Genomic DNA, 18,591 nt, shown 5'->3' with positions numbered 1-18,591 from the left:
TGCAGGAGACAACGAGGACAGCTGTATCTGTTAGGTCAGGCTGAACTCAGATTATAAATAGGCGATAACTGCTGAATTCTAGGCTCAGTGCTTGCTTTGGGCTATCTTACTGCCTCAGAAGCAATGCTAAAATTACTAAAAATTACTAAAAATTAAATTACTAAAACTAGTAATTTAAGTGTAATATGCAAGATGTGAAAGCAGATGTGAAAATGAGACATTTGTTTTATTCTGTGTTCATATTAATGCCCTAGAGCAAGAACTTTGAGTGAAATGACTGTGTATCAGCTGCCAGACATATTTATGCAGGGATTTTGTTTTGGTTTAAAAATGTTATTTAAACCTTTGTTTCAGTTGCCCAAACGTCCTTTTTCTTCAGTGAACCTGCTGTGTTAAAACCCAAGTTCTTCAGAGTGCTGGGAGGGCATGTTAGAATTTTTTGTTAGGTGTAGCTGGAAAGTCAGTAGGATTTAATCTATGAGTTATCAAAACAGTTGTGGAGGTGTTTTTTTAAGTCTATATCTAAGACCTGGATATTTTTTTATGAGGCAGTAGATATTCTATTCTGTTTTAAAATAGATGTAGTAGCTTCTCTGAAGCTTTTGCATTTGTCACTTAATTCTATAAGTCAGATATACCTTGACAGTTCTCTCAGTTTTGCTCATGAGAATATGTGCTGAAGATGACTACATTAAAGGCTATGCAAAAGGTACAGTTGAGAAAATACAATTATGGCACGGTAGGGGTCACTAGATCAGTTCAGCATTTGGACAAATACCAAGAAAACACTTCACTGAGTGGCAGTTGTGTTCTGAAACTGCTCAAACCACAAGACACAAATGCACAGGAAGAGAGGAGAGAGGGGATTTCCCAAGTGTGTTCACATTACTCAAACATACGAATTTATTTTGAAAGTAACTGAATGCTAATGGAACAAACCTGCAGGTTGCTTTGTGTCTGTTTTTCCCTAAGCTCTGACAGGAAGACAGCACTTGCAATTTCAAAAGGAAGTTTTGGGTTTCAGGCGCTGCCTGTTCTCTGGCAAATGTTATGGTTCCAGAGTAACTGTGGGAATCTGTATTTTCAAAGACTTTAAATATAATGTGCAAGAAGCCACTCGTAATGCCAATTTTCCTTGATCTGAAAAATGCCACAGACTAATTTCCCTTAATCCGTAGCAATTTGGTTGATGTTTTTCCGCAGGCTAAAAGAATTTTTTTTCACCTCTCAGCTGTTATTAGGCTGGAAGACTACTTCCAGATGATCATTTCACTTTCTGCTGCCAGGACCACCCAGTTTGCTGATGTAGATGCTGTGGCCCATGTAGTGGGGTTGGGAGGGGTAAGGAACTGTGCATCCTTATAGACAGAAAGATGGCAGAGGGACCTCATGAAACAAATACAGAAAAGTATTTGCCTTAAGTAAGTGGTGTACCCAAACACAAACCTAGACTGGAATAGATTTCTTTAAAACAAGGTACTTCTTTATAGGCCTAATTATTTCTGTAGGCTTAAAAATAAGCTTGGCTAAGGATGCATGGTGTCTGAGAATGTAAACCTGTGGGAGTATCAGAGGCTTTCTGTTGCAGTTCTTTGCTATTATATCATGCATTTTTCATACATACATTATAAAGCAGCATCTTTAAAGTTAGACATTTTTACTCCCATTGGAGTCAGCCAAAACTCTTTCCACAGATGAGCTGCTTGTTCTTCTCATCATGCTCTTTCAGTGGTTGTTGCAATTTGAATTCACCTATCTTGTACAATTTTTCATTGTAATGTGTTTAAGATAATATACATTGTCTGTTTTCAGCTGAGGTACCATTAAATATCATTTGGCCTGTGTTAAGGCTGTGTAGGTCTTTCTCTTTGTTCCATCACTTCACTAGCTTGTAGACTGGCAAATACCAGTGGGACATGAGCTATTATTCATCAGTCTCTTCTGAAGTGCCTTTCTTTCTTACAGCAGAAGTCTTTTACTAAGTCCACAAACTTGCACTTTTAATTACATCATACGCCTATTAAACTGGACTGCAAAGTCATAGAGTTAGAACATTCTGTATTCCTTTGCATTCTTCATTGCTCATAATGCTCATGTATGTTTTTTTTACTGGTATTGTGCTGATTAAGGATGTAAAAATGGCATTTTTAAACAAGTTTACTTTTGTGGGGATTTTTTGGGGTTGGGTTGTTTTGGTTTTATTTTGTTTTGTTTTTTCCTTTCCCCCCCCTTTTTTCCTGAAGGCCTATTTTGAAGAAATTCCAGTAATATTCAGTCTGGCTTCTGTTTCTTCTTTCATTGCTAGCCTTTGATGCCCCCTTTTGAATTCCTAACTAATTTACTAATTCCAGTCTCTCTGATTTAGTTAAGGAGATTCTGTTTTCCCATGTTATGCCTTAAGTGCTTTACCAAAGTTAATATCAGTCATGTCTTGTTTCCAAAAAATCCTTTTTGTTACATATGAATATTACTGTAGTAAAGCATGCAGCATTTATCCTGTTTTTCATTTATCTACATACCCTTAATATAACTTCTTGAAAGAAATGTTTTTGCATAGGTTTTGTCAGTGTTCTGGAATGGAGATTATTTGGCCTCTTTGGTTTATAACAGAGAATTTGATGTGCTACAAATGAGCAAGAATTTATGCAGCATGCCAGAAACAACTTTTTTCTGTCAGTTCTTCAGTAACTAAATCAACTTGGAAAAAAATTCTGAAAACCAGTAGAAAAATCTGAATAACTGAGAAGTGTGTTACAAACACATGTATATGTGTGTGTATATATATATATATATATATATATATATGTAACATATAGTACAAATACAATATAAGGGTTCTGTAGACATATTTAAATATTTACTTTAAACTGTTGTGGGAAGTTTTGTTAGTAAGCAGATTTTCTAATATAACATAAAAAACAGTGCCTTGAATAGTTTACAAGGGTCATTTGTCATGCATAAGTGTAATGTTATTTTTCTCATTCTCCCCTCCCTAATTCCCCTTTCCTCTCTTGCATTCTCTCTTCCTCCCATTGCCCTCTCTCCTTCCACCAGGTGCTGTTTTATATTTCTCCTGTAAATAGATTGGTGGGAGCTCTGATGACTGTCTTGTCACTTTTTCCTGGTAAGAAAAGAAGTTTGAACTTCTTTTTATATGCTTTCTGGTGATAACTGAGCCAGGCTGTGCTGTCACTTGGAAATCAATTCATGTCATGACAAAGTTAGGTTGATATGTTGCCTGAAAAATGGGTGACTTGTACGTGTCCATGTACTGTGCATACACCTCGTAACACTCACTGCTTGTACTTCATGGGTTACTTCTTGTGCTTAATTGGAGCCACTGAATTTTTTGTATTTCCTGTGGGTAACATAGATGGGGCCCCTGAATAAGTAACACATTCCTGTTGAGTTCCTTAAAACCCCAAAATATAAACTTTTCCTTCCACATGTGCTCTTAAAAAACAAACACACAAACATAACCCCTAACCTTGCTAATCCTTAGCCTCTAACCAGTCTTCTTAAAGCAAAATGTTGTGGCAGATTCTTTAGGAAAGAAAGTGTGGCTTTGGCTTTTTTAACACACTCCTTCCTCCCTAAAGCAGTGTTCTAAAATGCATGATTTCCTCTATGTACACAAGAGCACTTTTTGTTCCCCCCCACAAAAGTCACTTAAATTCTGATGGAGATGCTGATATTCATGTGTGCTGTTCTTTCCAGGTATGATTGAACATGGTCTTAGTGACTGCTCGCAGTACAGACCACGAAAGAGCATATCAGAGGATGCTGGCTTGCAGGAAAATACACCACAGTTGGAGGACTACGTTTCTGTGTCTGCTGCTGATGCTTCAAATGTAAACTTAGGAATGGCAGAGGGAGACAGGAAGATGGCAGGAAATAATTCACTGGAAGGTCAGAAAGCAAATGTGCCTTTCTCCCAGCCTGAGAAGACTTGCAATGGAGCTCAGTCCTCCAACGGTACCGTGCAGCGCTTGAAAGTTCCTTCCCGTGCTTCTCCAGCATCCTCAGAAAGTGACTGGGAGACCCTGGATCCCAGCATTTTGGAGGAGTCTAATTTGACAGAAGGAGAACGTGAGACTGCAGCATCCGAACAGGCGGAAAATCTTCTGAGCAAAGGCTCCGAAAGCCTCCCCATCACTGTGCAGCCCCAGGCAAACACAGGGCACGCAGTGCTTGTGCAGGGACTGGTGTCTGGCTTGGAAGAGGACCAGTATGGGATGCCACTGGCTATTTTTACAAAGGTAAGCGTGTTCTTTGTGGTACCTGGTAACTCATAAAGACTTCTTTTTTTCCAGAAGTGGCTAATAATTTTGGTTACTGACTCCCGGTGAACAGTAGGGTACTAAAAACATGTAAGTATGGTCTCACCTAGGCAGGTGGGAAGGCCTGAGAGGGTTGTGCAGATGCATATTTGCATTCCACTTTCATACCTACACTTTAATACTATTTGCAATTTTTTTACTGTTTTACGTGGTGGTAAGTTGCAGCCCCACTGTGATTAATAAATTGTATGTAGCAGAAACTACAGTTTTCTTTTTGTCTGCAGAATTGGTGATCTAACCTATGTGGGGCAAGATCAGAGTACTTCAGAAGCCTTTACATACCTTAATCCAAACAAAGATTCTGAAAGCTCTACCTTTGGTGACACCTAAGTCTGTGTTTTCCTCTTTTAATTGATATCTATATATGTATTTTTAAATGCATATGTGTATATATGCACAAAATGTGTATATAAATACATATATACATATAAACGCACATAAAAACTACATAAGATGAAATTTCACCCTCCTGTCTGTGATAACTCTTTCTGTTTGCCTGTGTCTCTTTCTCTGTGCATGGTGCTGAGCTGCTGAATATTAAGCTTGCACTGATACCTAACTGAACTCCAGATATTCCAGAATCTCTAACGACTCTGATAGGCCTAGTCAGATAACCAGCAATAGGGCTGGTTAGCAGGGCTAGTTTCCCATAAAAACCAGGTAAAATGCATCCCGTTTAAAGATACTTTTAAAGATCAATGAAAGAAGCTATATAATACATTTAATTGTTTTGTTTTTAATGTAATAAACTTTTAAATGAACATTTGCCCATAGTAGAAGATGGAAGATTCAGATTTATTTCCTCAAGCTGCTGATGTTCAAAGTGGTTTTTTGTCCTTTGCAGGAGTTTATTTGCATTTCCTTGCAGAATATTGTATTTTATGATTGCATTTAAGCTTTTCACTGTAGTTTTCATTGGAAATTGTACACTGTATGGGCCCAAGTGAGCCAAGTGTCATTGCCCTGTATTGCCTCATGTCACCATTAGAAATGCTGTTTCAACAAAGATCTGCATTTGATGTTTGTCCTTATGATCTGTCTAATGTGTACTATGGCCTGTAAGTTGTATTTAGTCTAGTTCTTTGAAAATACTAGATGGAAAGCAAGAATAAAATAATTGATAAGGAGACCTCTGAGTGCAAACTTTTGTTTGGTGCTAAGCTCATCAAATGGAAAAGGATTGTAAGGAAGCTGACATTTTCTGCATTTTTACCTTCTGTTCCACAAAGGCACTTTTCACTTGAGTTCAGCCAGTATAATTAAAGCGGAAAAGGCTTTGCATGTCTGAGTTAGCAGAAAAATCTGATTCAAAGTTACAGTTTTAACCACTTACTGGAAAGTTTACATCTCATTTAGAGCTCTTAACTCAGGATTGTTTTATGCCATGCCATGGAAAGACTAATAAATCTGACAAATTTGAATGGGAGGAGGTTTTGCCAGGTGGCACAATGCATTATCCAGGGATAATGCATTGTGCGTTACCATAAGGGAAAATAGCTTGTGGTACTTGTTTCTTTAGTACCAGTTCTGTAAGATCTAATAGTCATTTCATTTGCACTCTTTTAAAAAAGAATGGAACATGTTCATGGAAATAAAAGTTGTTGTACTTACAAATGTGCATTTGTAAACTGACATTTGATACTTTAAATAGTGAAAGATTTCCCAGACTTTGCTGCTTTAGTATACAGTAATTAAACCTTCCTTTTCCTGCTTCTTAGGCTGTTTTTTTTGAAAACTTTCCATTTTAGGTTTGTGATTCCTTTCAAAGCACTGTTGTTCCTTTGATACAGGCTGTTTGTTTTCAGCTGATAAGTGCTTGTCATCTCTAAGGCCATCTCTGTGTCTGATACAACAAAAGGGAGTAGTTATGCTCCTTTCTTCCATATGTTTCCAATTACCACTGGTACTGGGTGATAAAGTGTGTGTGCTCTTTGTTTCTGTCAAATGTGCCATTAGCCCCAGTGAATAAATTGCTTTGGGCTTAATGCAGTTGAATAGCTGGAATTAGATGTCAGAGGTATGTTGATCCTATGTTTAAAAAGAAATTTAGCTACATCTGCCGCTCAGTAATCCTTCAATGACTAACTGAAAGCCTTTTTTCAAAATGTTTCAGGTTTGTTTTTTTTTTTTGAATTGGAGTGTAGGATACTAGATTGACTTACAACCCTGAAGCAGCTAAAAAGCACAGTGTGTTGCTTTCTGTCTTGCTCCTTCTTAAAGCATGCTTGCATGTGCCTATCAAAAATTGATTGCTATCTCTGGTGTCTGGAAATCTCCACCCACAAAATGTGGATAGTTGTCTGTAGCTTTCCTGCATTATGTGCCTCGAAACTACCACAAGACATCATGTGCACAACTGGAGAGATTAATCCCTATCTCCATTGGCTTCTTGTCTCTGAACTGACCTTTGGCCTCATTCTTGCTGCTTATTATTGCTCTTATACTCCTTGTTCTGTTGCCTTACAAACACATTTAATTCTTGTCCTTTGCTTTGGATTTCAGTTTCAATCCTGAGACTGAAAAGCAACACAATCTCTTGAAAAATTTAATTCATGTGGAATCCGGTGGCTTCGCTTTGCAAATGTCAGGTAGCAAAACAACAGATGATTGTGGCTGAAACTGTAATAACCAAGGTTCATTCTGGGTGAAATATGCTGGCTCCTATTAGGAAAGCCTTTGGGTACAGGCTTTTATTTTGACTTTTGTTATTTCTCTGAATGTCTGTTGCTCCAGGGGTACCTTTGTTTGCCGTACATGGCGCTGCAGCAGCATCACCTCCTGTCGGATGTGACAGTCCGCGGCTTTGTTGCGGGAGCCACCAACATCCTGTTCCGTCAGCAGAAACACCTGAGCGATGCAATTGTGGAGGTATGGATCTTTGCATTTGAGCTGGGGGGAGCTGAGGTTCTATTGTTTTTTGTAGCTTTACAGTTCCACATGCATGCTTGAATTTTGAATTGCTTCCATATGAAATAAATTCTCAGCTGCAGAAGTTTGTTCAATTTCTATGACTTGAGAGGACAGGATTAGATAAGGTAATCTATTAGCAACTCTAATGTGCAAAACTATTGTCCATATTTTTGTATGTATCTGATACTTGAATTTGCAGGGCACTTGTTACAACTTTTTGTGTTGGTGATGTAATTTCATTTTTCATATAATGGCCCTGTAGTGAGGTCTTCAAATATAAGTGCTTGCGGATGAGAATCAGATGCAGGTACTGATTTGACTTCCATCTGATTTAATCAAGAGCGTAAAAACACAGTATCTAAAACACCCACTGTGTACTTCTAGCAAATAGACTATATAATAGTCTATTATAAGACAAACAACTATATAATCAGCATCTGGTAACCTAATCTGGTTCCATATAGGTAATCAACTTAATAAATGGAGGTGATAATCGAAGAGCACCATACTTCCCCTGCCAAACTTTCTGCCAAATCCTGTCAAATAAGCAGCTTTTACTGTGTGCCAGGGAAATGACTGGATCCTGGATAGATCAAAGCAGTATCTGACTTTCTGAGAAGAGTTAGATCATTGTTTCTTTGGCCATTTGTTTCTTCTTGGTATTTTGGGGGAATGAGTGCTTAGATTTAGGTGGCAATAGTTTAAGTTTGTATAAGCAGTTTTATTTAGATAAATGTTTACCCTTGGAATTATTTCAAACAGATAGAAGATGCTCATGTGCAAATCCATGATCCAGAACTCCGTAAGATCCTGAACCCAACAACTGCTGACCTAAGATTTTCAGATTACTTGGTGAAGCATGTAACTGAGAACAGAGATGATGTGTTCCTTGATGGCACTGGATGGGAAGGAGGAGATGAGTGGATCAGGGCTCAGTTCAGTGCTTACCTTCACGCACTGCTTGCTGCTGTGCTGCAACCAGGTAGAACAGATACCTTATCTAGGGATGGAGATGAGGGTGGACATGTCAAGCATTTGCTCTGTTGCTGTTGATGTGTGGTCTGTCAGTGGATCTCCCTCTGCCTAAAGTTCAGTTGTCTTTGGCCATCTTTGTTATTTCTTGACAAGCTTGTTATTAATCCTTAGTTCACTGTCTGACCCACACTTTCTTACAGAATGTCATCTTCTCCTTGATTTAATTAAGTTTTCCTTGTAAGTAGAAGTACCTGAAACCTGTATGTGATGAGACCTACAAATCTGGGTGTCTTCTTGACTTTGTTGCAACCTGATGTTAATTTTGGGAAACTACTTGGATTCAAGGAGACATGAAGTTAAGCGTCTGTCTTCAGGAAGTTTTACTAGACTGTTCCAACTCTTTTCCCTTCTTGCCATGGTCTGGAGTAGGGATTCACAAAAAGTGTCATTTACAGGCTTTATAAGCTTTTGTCTCTTGGAGCTCAACATTTTTTTCCTCTAAATCTGAAGGATTTCTCTATGTTCCAGCCTTTTGTGTGAATATAAATAAAAGAATCAGTGTTTTTTATTTGTGGAAAATGTTTAGTTTGCCCTGCATTTACCCTGTTAACTTCATTCTCATAATGATTTTTCTCTATTCACACCAATTGAATTCAGATTTTGTTTTGTGGTGTATGTGAGAAAACATGGGATTGAGAACCTGATTTTAAAGTCTGGAAGATGCCAAGTTGTTGGTCTGACAAAATGAATATTTTAAGAGGATTACGAGATGGATATGAAATATCAGGGTTTTCACTTCACTGGCTGGCTGTTAAATTATTTCCTATACTCTTCAGTGTTTTAAAGGGCTTGTTGTTATGATAAATTTATTCCACAGTATTTCCTACTGCCGTTTTGGAATGGATTTGGGAGTAACTAAATTTGAATGAGTAATAACAGTACAGCAAAGCCCAATGTATCTGACCAAGACCAGTGCAAATTGTGCTTTTGTTCTTGTTTGCTGTGTGGCCATTCTTTTCCCTTTTCTGTCACTGCCCAGAGAAAAAGTCAAGAGACACATGTTTGGATGATTTTTTTCCCAGTTGAGCTCTTAGAGCTTTATAAATGAATTAAAAATAAGAGAAGTAATTTTTAGCTTTTTTTTTCTCTTGTCCTAGTACTTTGACACTTTAAAATAAAAATAAACCATTTTTGAAATACCCTGGTTTTAGTACTGGAGTTTTAACTGTTACTGAAAAAATGAAATTTTTCTTAGAAGATAAAAAGTAATTTGTCTTGTAATTATTACATCTCTAATGAATTTCCTCAAGTTCTTATCTGTATTTTAATTTATCAGACAATGAAAAGATTTTGTCAGACTTTGGAACAGCATTCATAACAGCCTGGAAAAATACCCACAACTACAGAGTATGGAATAGCAACAAGCATCCAGCTCTTGCAGAGGTAAATTCTAGGTAAGGAAACTTTGTAGTATTTACTCTAATTCTGGGCAGTAGTTTTATGAAGAAAAACATATCCAGAGTAAGGAGAAGTGAAACTTGTTCAAGTTGATTGTCAGCTGTCCCCAGCTACAGAAAGTTTGTCATTCCTCAGGAATTGCCCTCACATGGTTCTACTTTTTATTAATTGCCTCTAGGTGTGCAGGGAGCAGCTGTGTCCGAGGTTGTCACTGGCGGGATAGAGGGGAGCTGGCTGTTTTGTGTGCATTTTCACTGAAAGATTTGACAATGCCACTGGTACCACTGTTGGCTGTGCATGGGTTCTGTTTAGTGCAGCTTATTACCCTGAAGCAGGGAGTTTTGTTTGCTTTTACTTTGTCAGTTGCTGTACTCTGAAAAAGGTTTTTCCTTAGACCTACAAAGCTCTTCTGGTCTGCTTAAGGGATGTGTTCTATTTTCTGTGTGTTGGTGGAAGGAGGTGCTTTTGACTTAGTGTGAAAAGGTTGTTCATATCTCATCTGTAATTAGAAGGCACCTTTCAGGTACTTCATAAGAAATCTGTCATTGAATAGTCACTGCAACCCAGAATTGTGTGAAGTGGTAGAGTAGTATATCTGCAAAATATTTTTTTAACTTTTTTTTTTTGGTAAATTACAGAGGGGAATACAACTAATAATTGCTTGATACAGAATCATCATGAAAAAGAAATTAATGTTTTCTTGGGTTTTTCCTCCTCTTCTAGCCATCCATTCCAGGGACAGTACTCTGTATCAGATGTTAAGTTAAGGTTGTCACAGTAAGTACATAGTACTTTTATTTGTATTTTTTAGAGGTGTGGTGAAATATCAATAAGTGTATAACTGTAGCTACCATGAACTAAACAAGCTAAGGATTTGGATTGGCCATCTTTGTGAAACTATACTCAAATTTCTCTTGCAAAACACCACCACATCCAAAGATGAAACATTTGCCTGAAATAAATAATTATTTAAAAAAGGCGAATACACTATTTTGTGTTGGACTTCACATAATACAGCCTTGTTTTTTTTGCATTGCAATTATAAGGCTTTTGTACATTTAATTTTAATTTATCAGCTAAAGCTGTTAAAAATTCCATCAATGATTTGACTTCAGGTCTCATTATTAGGAGAAAACAGCTTTTTCTTTCTAATTAGCTGTTTTTTAATAGAGCATTGTTCTAAGACTCAAAGCTCACTGTATGCATTGTGAGATGTGGTTCAGTTCCTTCAATTTACAAGTTTCAAATGAGTTTTGCATAGTCTTATTGTACCAGACTCAGGTGAACTTTAGGTTGATCTCAACTGCTGCCTTTAAAATTCAAGTCTAAAACTCAGTGGTGCATGTTTTTTTCCATAGATGTTCAGCTCTAACTGAAGCCAGAATTCAGCCTAGGGTTTAAGCACTAGGCAAAATGGATTCTTTTCTCATTTAGCTGTGCTGACCACAAAAAACCCAGTCTCTCTCTCTATTATTAATGGATGATCTTTCCACAAAGTCTTAATTTGAAAGCTCTGGAGGTGTCTATAATGGTGGCCTGTTTTTGTCCCCTTGTTTGAAATGGGGGTTACTAACTCTTCTGGATAGTGTCACATCAGTGTAAAAGGACCAGTAGTTCTTAGCTTGCTTCTAACAATAAGTATTTTCACAACAGTGCCTTTATTCTACAGGTGGGACTTTGATACCAGATCCTTATCAAAATTACTTACCTTTGCAAACTGAGCCTAGACTTGGTTTTGGTGTATTCTGGTTTTTCTGCTTTTTCTGTCTACACTGAATATTTTGAAAGTGGGAAAAGAATGTGGCATGATGTGTTGTTAAGTTTCATGTTAATGGGTTTGCAAAGCCTGAAATGTGGACTTGAATGTTATAATTTAAAACTAAATTACATTATTTTCAAGTGATTGTACTTGTGCAGTAGGACTGATCGCTTTTGTGCTTTTCTTTCCAAATGATGATCATGTCTGTCATTTTCTAGCATTTCTTTAACAAAAGCATGAGTGTAAACTGTTCTTGATCAAAAGTTTAATCTTAGACAAAGATACAAAGTAGGCTCTATCTAGAAAAAAAGGACTGATCAGTTACACTTACTGTTCTGTTTAAAGGTTATATATTAGGGCTAAGAATTTCCAAACCAACTGAAAATCCGACTTTGTGATTTTGATCGTAAATGCATTTTGGTAAACATCTAGGAAAGGTTGATTGAGCATTGGAATGTGCTGCTTAGGGAGTGGAGTCACTGTCCCTGGAAGTGTTTAAGGAAAGATTGGACGTGGCACTCAGTGCCATGGTCTGGTTGATAGGCTGCTGTTCAGTCCTGGGCTGGACTCCATGATCTCAAATGTCTTTTCCAACCCAGTGGAGTCTGTGAAAGGTTTGAAGTGTGCTGTGTAAGAATGAACCATTGGGTGTTTTGGTTTCCTGTCCTGCTGGCAGCATCTTTTCATCCTCTGAGAAGCTTGCCTAACTGATCTCTGTGGATAAGATGAATACAGGAGTTGAGCTTGACCATATATGTGAACTTTATATATGTATGCTATGTAAATCTGTGTGTAATGATACATACTTTAACTACTCCTGGGAGTGATAAGTCAGTTAGCTAACAGTTTTCAGTATCTCTCTTGTTCAGTTCAGTGCAAAACAGTGAGCGTGGAAAGAAGATTGGAAATGTGATGGTTTCTACCAGCCGGAATGTGGTACAAACAGGAAAAGCTGTAGGTAAGAAATCTATTTAAAATCAGTTTAAATCTATGCCGGATCTTTTTTGAAGAAGCATCCTATTGCTCAGTTACATTTTGGTTTAGACCAAGTGTACTTCATAAAATGCACAAATCAGAGCAACATTTTGAAGGGTAAAACTGCTGATTGAGTCCCCATATGTTGTGTAATAGCAGAAAGAGAAGCAGCTAGATAAAGAAATTAGTGTATATTCCTTTTCCAGTGTGGCTTGGAGGTGAATATGGGAAGAGAGCTGTTCAGGTAAAAGATTCCATGTAACCTGGTAAATACTTTGACCACCATCTGCATTGACTTATTCTCAACTTTGATATCACTTTGACTGAAAGTATGCAAAGATGGTTGAGATCAGAAGAAGTTCTTGTGTTAGTTTCTGCAGATTTTGCAGCTGTCTGTAACTTTCTGGAAGAGCACTTGTTGCACTTGAACAGGGGCATCATCACATTGCCATCTTGCATTATGAGTTAATGGAAGTTCATCCATTAAGGGGTCTGATAGTTGTTTGGCAATAGCTGTGCCAAACATTGTTTAACTTTCTCTTTTACTCCTTTGGAGTCTGTCTTTTCTTTTTGCTGTGGTGCACTCTGGTCAGGAGTGCCTTTCAGCCCAAAGTCTACCAAGCCTTCCCAGGCAAAGGACACCATAGGCCAGTTCTGCTGAGCTCCTGTGTTCAAGTTCTTTGAATATTTTCTGGAACAGAGTCTGGAATTGGATTTTAAATCTCAAATTGGACAACTGATTGAGTAACTTTTTTTAAAATATTTCTTTGTAGCAGCTCAGTAAAGATAACTGTTCACTATTGATCTTTGTTTTGTATTGCAGGTCAGTCTGTTGGAGGAGCCTTCACAAGTGCAAAATCAGCAATGTCGTCGTGGTTTTCCACTTTCACACACTCCACCCAAAGTCTTGGGGACTAAATGCTGGTTTGGCAGAATGCTGCTGACTATTTCAGGTGCAATCTTTCTCTGAGCTGTAAAAAGACCACTCCAAAATGTAGGAGTGGAGATTACCTACCCAGGACCAAAATAAGGTATATGTTGCTTGCAAGCAGATGTGGAATGTTACTGTTCACTTTCCCTAGAAGTATAGAAGAATGGTGAGTGTCACCATACAAAGGGGTGGCACTTGCAGTGTATTGGTTATATTTAAATGACTACTTCTCTTTAAAACTGAGCCTTTATAAAGACATTAGCAAACAGGGCTTGTTGCAAGCCAAATGTGTTTGACTTTGGATTTGTACATTTTCTTGGCTGTTGAAGATATTTATGTAAAGTAGTTCTATTTTTCAATCCAGATAGCCAAATGTTTGTGAATTCTTACTAGAAATAAGCAGAATATAAATAATAATTCCTCTTTTAGGTTGGACTTGAGAGAATCTCTGCAACCCTTAAAGGGTGGAACTTACATGCATTTACTTGCAAATTAAAATCAACAAGGTGCAGAGTAAGACTGTGGCTGACAAGGGGTTTATTTTCCTTCTATCTTCTGTATTCATGTAGAGTTGTTTGAATGAATCTATCTCTAGCTCTCTTTGTGTCTCCAAATCTTTATGATAGTTGCAAAATCAGGAGTTTTTTCATATTATGCAGTAGGCCTTCATATCTTTGCGTATGTTTTGGATGAGTTCTTCCCCTGGGAAGTGAATGGGATTCCAGTTGGAGAGATCTCTTCAGGGAAAGAATTACAAAGCATTTCTCCCAGACTGGGATTGGATCATAGACAGTGTTGTAATTTAGATTGTAATTACAACATTAATGTAGTTGCATACATATGAATATGAAAACCCACCCAAAACTAGCACAGTAGCAAACTCTGCGTGTTTTGTTTTGTTGATTTTTTTGTTCCCCAGTAAAGTTATGAGGACTCTTCCAAATGAAAATCAGCTATGTGGATTTTCTGTGTCGACTCAGGGAATGTGCTGTTTGGATAATTGCTTTTTTCATAAGGAAAGTAACACTAGAATTGAGAGTAACAAGAACAGCTCAGTTCGTATCCTTGTGTGAAGAAATAGAATAGTTTATTGGAAAAGATGTGGCATAATGCTGTATTTCCTATGTAACATGCATGTGTGGTGTTTTTTTGTATGCAAGCCTATTGCACTTCCTACATTTCTTGATTCCAAGGGAGATTGTTTCCTGTTTTCTTGCAATGTGTGTGCCTCTAGATGCCTTCTGACATCCCCACATGTTGCTCTTAACATTTTCTACATTACATTATCAAGTGTTCCAACTTTTCTGTACCAAAAGGCTCTTAGTTTATTGCCTCATCAGTATCTGTCAGCATTTTGCCATGTTCTTTTCTGGGGCCAAGATTTGTAGTCATGGTTATATTTCCTATTCCTCAAATAAAATGCAGCAGCTGCAAAAGAGATAAACAAGAAGGCTCAAATGTTTTTAGGAAATTATGTTTTAATTCCTTATGTGCATTTGTAAAGTAAATAGAAAAGCCACAATTGCATAACATTGTCACTGTCCAGCAACTTGGTTGTCAGGTTTTTTTTGCTTCAGTGATTTGAAAACATTGGATATGGTTTAAAGCCTTCTTTAATTTTTTTTTCCAGGACAGACTAGATGGAATGACTGTGGAAAACCTAAAGGCAAACAGCCAGTTTGAGTAGTTTGATTTGAGTAGGGCAAAAAAGGCCCCTAAAGCTTTACTAATTTATTGCTTCTGACACATGAGTCAGATGTATCTATCAAACTGCAGCTATTGCTCCTGGTCTCTGTGTGTTTTTGTATCTCTGCTAAAAACTTCTGATGCTCTTTTCTGTTTTATTCCACAACTCTGTAACAGACATTTATATCTTTTCAAAGACTAGGTATTACTTTAGACTAGAGCTATTTATTCATGGTGTGTCTAGAGCTTTCTGAATCAGCATGCTAGATAAGAAAATAACCCAAAATAATCACTTGCTTTTGTGAAATGACTAACATAATATCTGCTCTGTGGGATTCATGGTCTTTGGTCCATGTTGTAATGAAGACTGAAGAAAGGTGCATGAAGGATTTAAGCACCTATAAAACTAACTCTAACAACTTAAGGCACACCTAGGGAGAGTTAGGCTTAGGAGCTCACAATGGTGAGTTCTAGAAGCCAGGCAAGTGGTTGGTATTTACATGTACAAGCTGTACAAACAGGACGTTCAAGGATCCCTTTTTAATATCCTTGTCTTTGTCACCTCCTCACTTGGGTTTTCTCTGTTGAATTCTCAAATGCTCCAAATTTATATGGCTGATTTATTAGCTCTCTGCATTCCCCTTTTCCCCACAGATTCCATCACTGGCCTAGGGGTATTAGAAAGCTGAGCTTTTTTCGTTTGTTTGTTTTCTGCTGGATTAATCTGAGGAAAGACAGGAGGTGTCCTCATTGGCTGCTTTTTGCTTTGTACAGCAATTATGTTGTGATATTTCACAATTTTTCTCTTATGGGCAAGAAGACCAGACACATCTTTCTCTGCAGGCTTTTTCTCACTGTCCCAGCTGTCTCTGTTGTGGAACCAAACATACAACCTGATTAAGAGTATTTTCCTTTCGTTACAAATGACAGAATAAAAAACTTATGGTACTTTTCAGTCTTTTTAAGAACTGGCACCCTGCTAGCAAGTTGGACTCAGATTTAAACTGAGATTTAAACAGTGATTAAGACTGTGAGTGGGTGGAGATGAAGTGATCTTCATAATTAGTTTTCTTCATTAACATCTACGTTTGCTCTCCAACATTTGCTTAAGCTTAATTTTGGGCTGTAGGAAGGCATGCAGCCACTGAGGTTCATCAAAGCTCATGTTCTCTTCTTAACTTAATGCTTGTAACCTCTTTAGTTTAATCCAATGCAAATGCAAGTTATTTTCCTCTCCTCTGCGTTAATATTTCTAGTGCAGGCATTATTAATTATTCACAAAGATTTAGGCAGTCGACTTCCATTTCAAAAGCCCTGACATCTATTTCTGCCCTGTGAGAAACAGTGGGTCCTAAGTGAATTGGTGATAGTGCCTCTGATCAGTCAGCTGTGAAGGTATTGTTACAGCTCTGTCCTGATTTGATGTTGCAAAGGTATTTCTGGCTGTCACCATGCAGCACACACTGACTTACAGGTAACACAGTAGCACACCTCTCAACTTGCTCTCATCACAGGCATCAGCCTCAGCTTTTTCTATGTGCCAGCATTTGAGGAACTGCCTGTTGAGCATAGGTATGAGATGTAAGTCCCCAAAACTCCACAAGACTCAAGTATTGCTGACCTTATATTTCGTTTGACTGAAGTGTTCAGCGTCTTTCATCAGTCATTTTCATTTCATAACCTTAATTCCTGTACACATCTCACACCAGTTTCCTCAAATGTCATAATTTAATTAGAATTTTTAGGTCAGTGTTTTGGTACGTTGCACTTGTCTGACTTTGTACTTCTGTTCTAAGCACCTTTGTAATTAAATATAATATTTTGCCTAAAGAAGCTTCTGATTTCCATACAAATTATTACTAAGCAGAGAAACTAATGTGGCAGTATTTAGTTGTAAAAGTGAAGGTGTGAAGTTTTTAAACATAGGAACTATTGCTTGATAATTGAACATACAAGTAATGTATTTGATTTTTCCTGTGCTGCTTGAAAAATAAAATACGTCCAGCCTGTTTAAAGTTCTGTCTGCTCAGAAAGCTGTATTATTTTAATAAATTAATTCTACCAGAAGACACTTGCAGGCATCTGGTTTTGATATTGGTAGCTGCTTGTAATTCACTGGCAGCCTTTTTGAAATTTGTCTTCCATTTAAACTGATTATGGATGCTGCTTTTTGCAAATTTAGGACAAAAGGATCCTCTAGAGTGACTTTTATTCCCAGTGGGGTCCTGCTTGTTGTGAATTGATTGAAGTCCTCAGGAGGTCACAGACCTCTCTTAAATCAGTAAGAATTTCAAATACAACTAAAATTTTGGTGTAGATTTAGCTTCAAAGTAACTTGTAGTTTCTGTGGATTGTGACATCTGGTCAAAATCAAGATGCTGTGTAAATTAATTGCTGCACATGCAGTTCTCTGCCATAGTGATATTTTAAAACTTCAGAACTTGTACTGCAGCTGTCAGCTGTACCTGTCTGAGAACGATTTGGTGAATGGGTTTTCCAGGAGGAGGAAACTGACTGCCTTGAGTAACGTTTAGATATGGATTAGACAAAGGTTATGTCTAGAGAATGGTTGAAATTCTGTAAAATTTAAGGTTTTTCTGACCATGTGCAAGTAGTTGTGCAAAGACACTGAAAGATAAATTTACATCATGCTTTTTATGTACTGCAGTTTCACTTTCTTGCAGGTATTTGGTTTTCATTAAAAAGGGCAACATGGAGAGTATTCATTAAAGGGAGAAACACTACATTATTGTATTATTATTAAAGATGTATGACAAATTGCTTCCTGGTGTTTTGAGTCTTTAATGCTATATTAGAGAAGGGACTGACTTAAAAAAGCAGGCACGGAGCTTGACTTCTGTGATGTTTCTGGTCCTGACCCCATTCTTTAACAAACATCAGAAGCAGTGTTTGGATTCATAAAAAATAGGGAAATGGATTACTTCTGCCAGTTAAATAGTGACCCTTACTCAGATGACCTTGTTCCCTGTACATTGACATCATGTGTGCATAACATCTGTACACAGGTGCCTTAATCTCAATTGGGATGGAACCTGCAATTCTGGCTGTCTTAACATCGTTGAATCATGCATTGCTCCTCTTGTAATAAGACTTCAAAATCAACTGATCAAGTAAGGTGGTTTTGTTGGGTTTTTTTCTTTTTGCTTCCCTGAATTTATTGACTAATACTGATGAAAGCACAATTACAGTTTGCCTTAATAGTAGCACAGAACACCTACACAATCTTTTTTTTTTTTGTCTGAATCCAGATCACCAAAAATGTGGCACTGCTTTCTGGATCAGGTGAGCATAATGAGGCAAGAATGTTTAGACTGAAGGAAGAACAGTTATTTGAAGTGAAGGCAGATGTATAGCTGTCATCCTCTCTTAAGAACAATATGGGAAATAACATCACTTGTCTACTGTATGAAATAGATTGAAAATACTGGAGAAGTGAACTCAGTTGATCTCTCACATCTGAAGAAATGCACACAGAAACACAGTGGAGAATTTATAAATCCAGGCATACCAGAAAGTGGCAAAAACCCCCATTGAGC

The 18,591-nt window shown here is 37.6% G+C and overlaps 1 protein-coding gene across 1 annotated transcript in view; it reads left to right on the top strand.

Annotated features, from left to right (window-relative positions):
• AVL9 (AVL9 cell migration associated) overlaps window positions 1-17,816 on the top strand; it is a 42,355-nt gene extending 24,539 nt beyond the window's left edge. The window contains exons 9-16 of the mRNA XM_063406827.1: window positions 3,055-3,124; window positions 3,718-4,259; window positions 7,074-7,208; window positions 8,013-8,232; window positions 9,562-9,679; window positions 10,407-10,460; window positions 12,312-12,400; window positions 13,241-17,816. Coding sequence (XP_063262897.1) covers window positions 3,055-3,124; window positions 3,718-4,259; window positions 7,074-7,208; window positions 8,013-8,232; window positions 9,562-9,679; window positions 10,407-10,460; window positions 12,312-12,400; window positions 13,241-13,335 — 1,323 coding nt within the window. The 3' untranslated portion in view covers window positions 13,336-17,816. The remainder of the gene's footprint in view (window positions 1-3,054; window positions 3,125-3,717; window positions 4,260-7,073; window positions 7,209-8,012; window positions 8,233-9,561; window positions 9,680-10,406; window positions 10,461-12,311; window positions 12,401-13,240) is intronic.
• The last annotated feature ends 775 nt before the right edge of the window (window positions 17,817-18,591 follow it).

Source organism: Prinia subflava, chromosome 1 (genome assembly GCF_021018805.1).
Source record: "Prinia subflava isolate CZ2003 ecotype Zambia chromosome 1, Cam_Psub_1.2, whole genome shotgun sequence".
Classification (NCBI taxonomy): Eukaryota; Metazoa; Chordata; class Aves; order Passeriformes; family Cisticolidae; genus Prinia; species Prinia subflava.
Note: the sequence above shows the minus strand (reverse complement) of the source record. Positions and strands in the feature narration are given on the sequence as shown.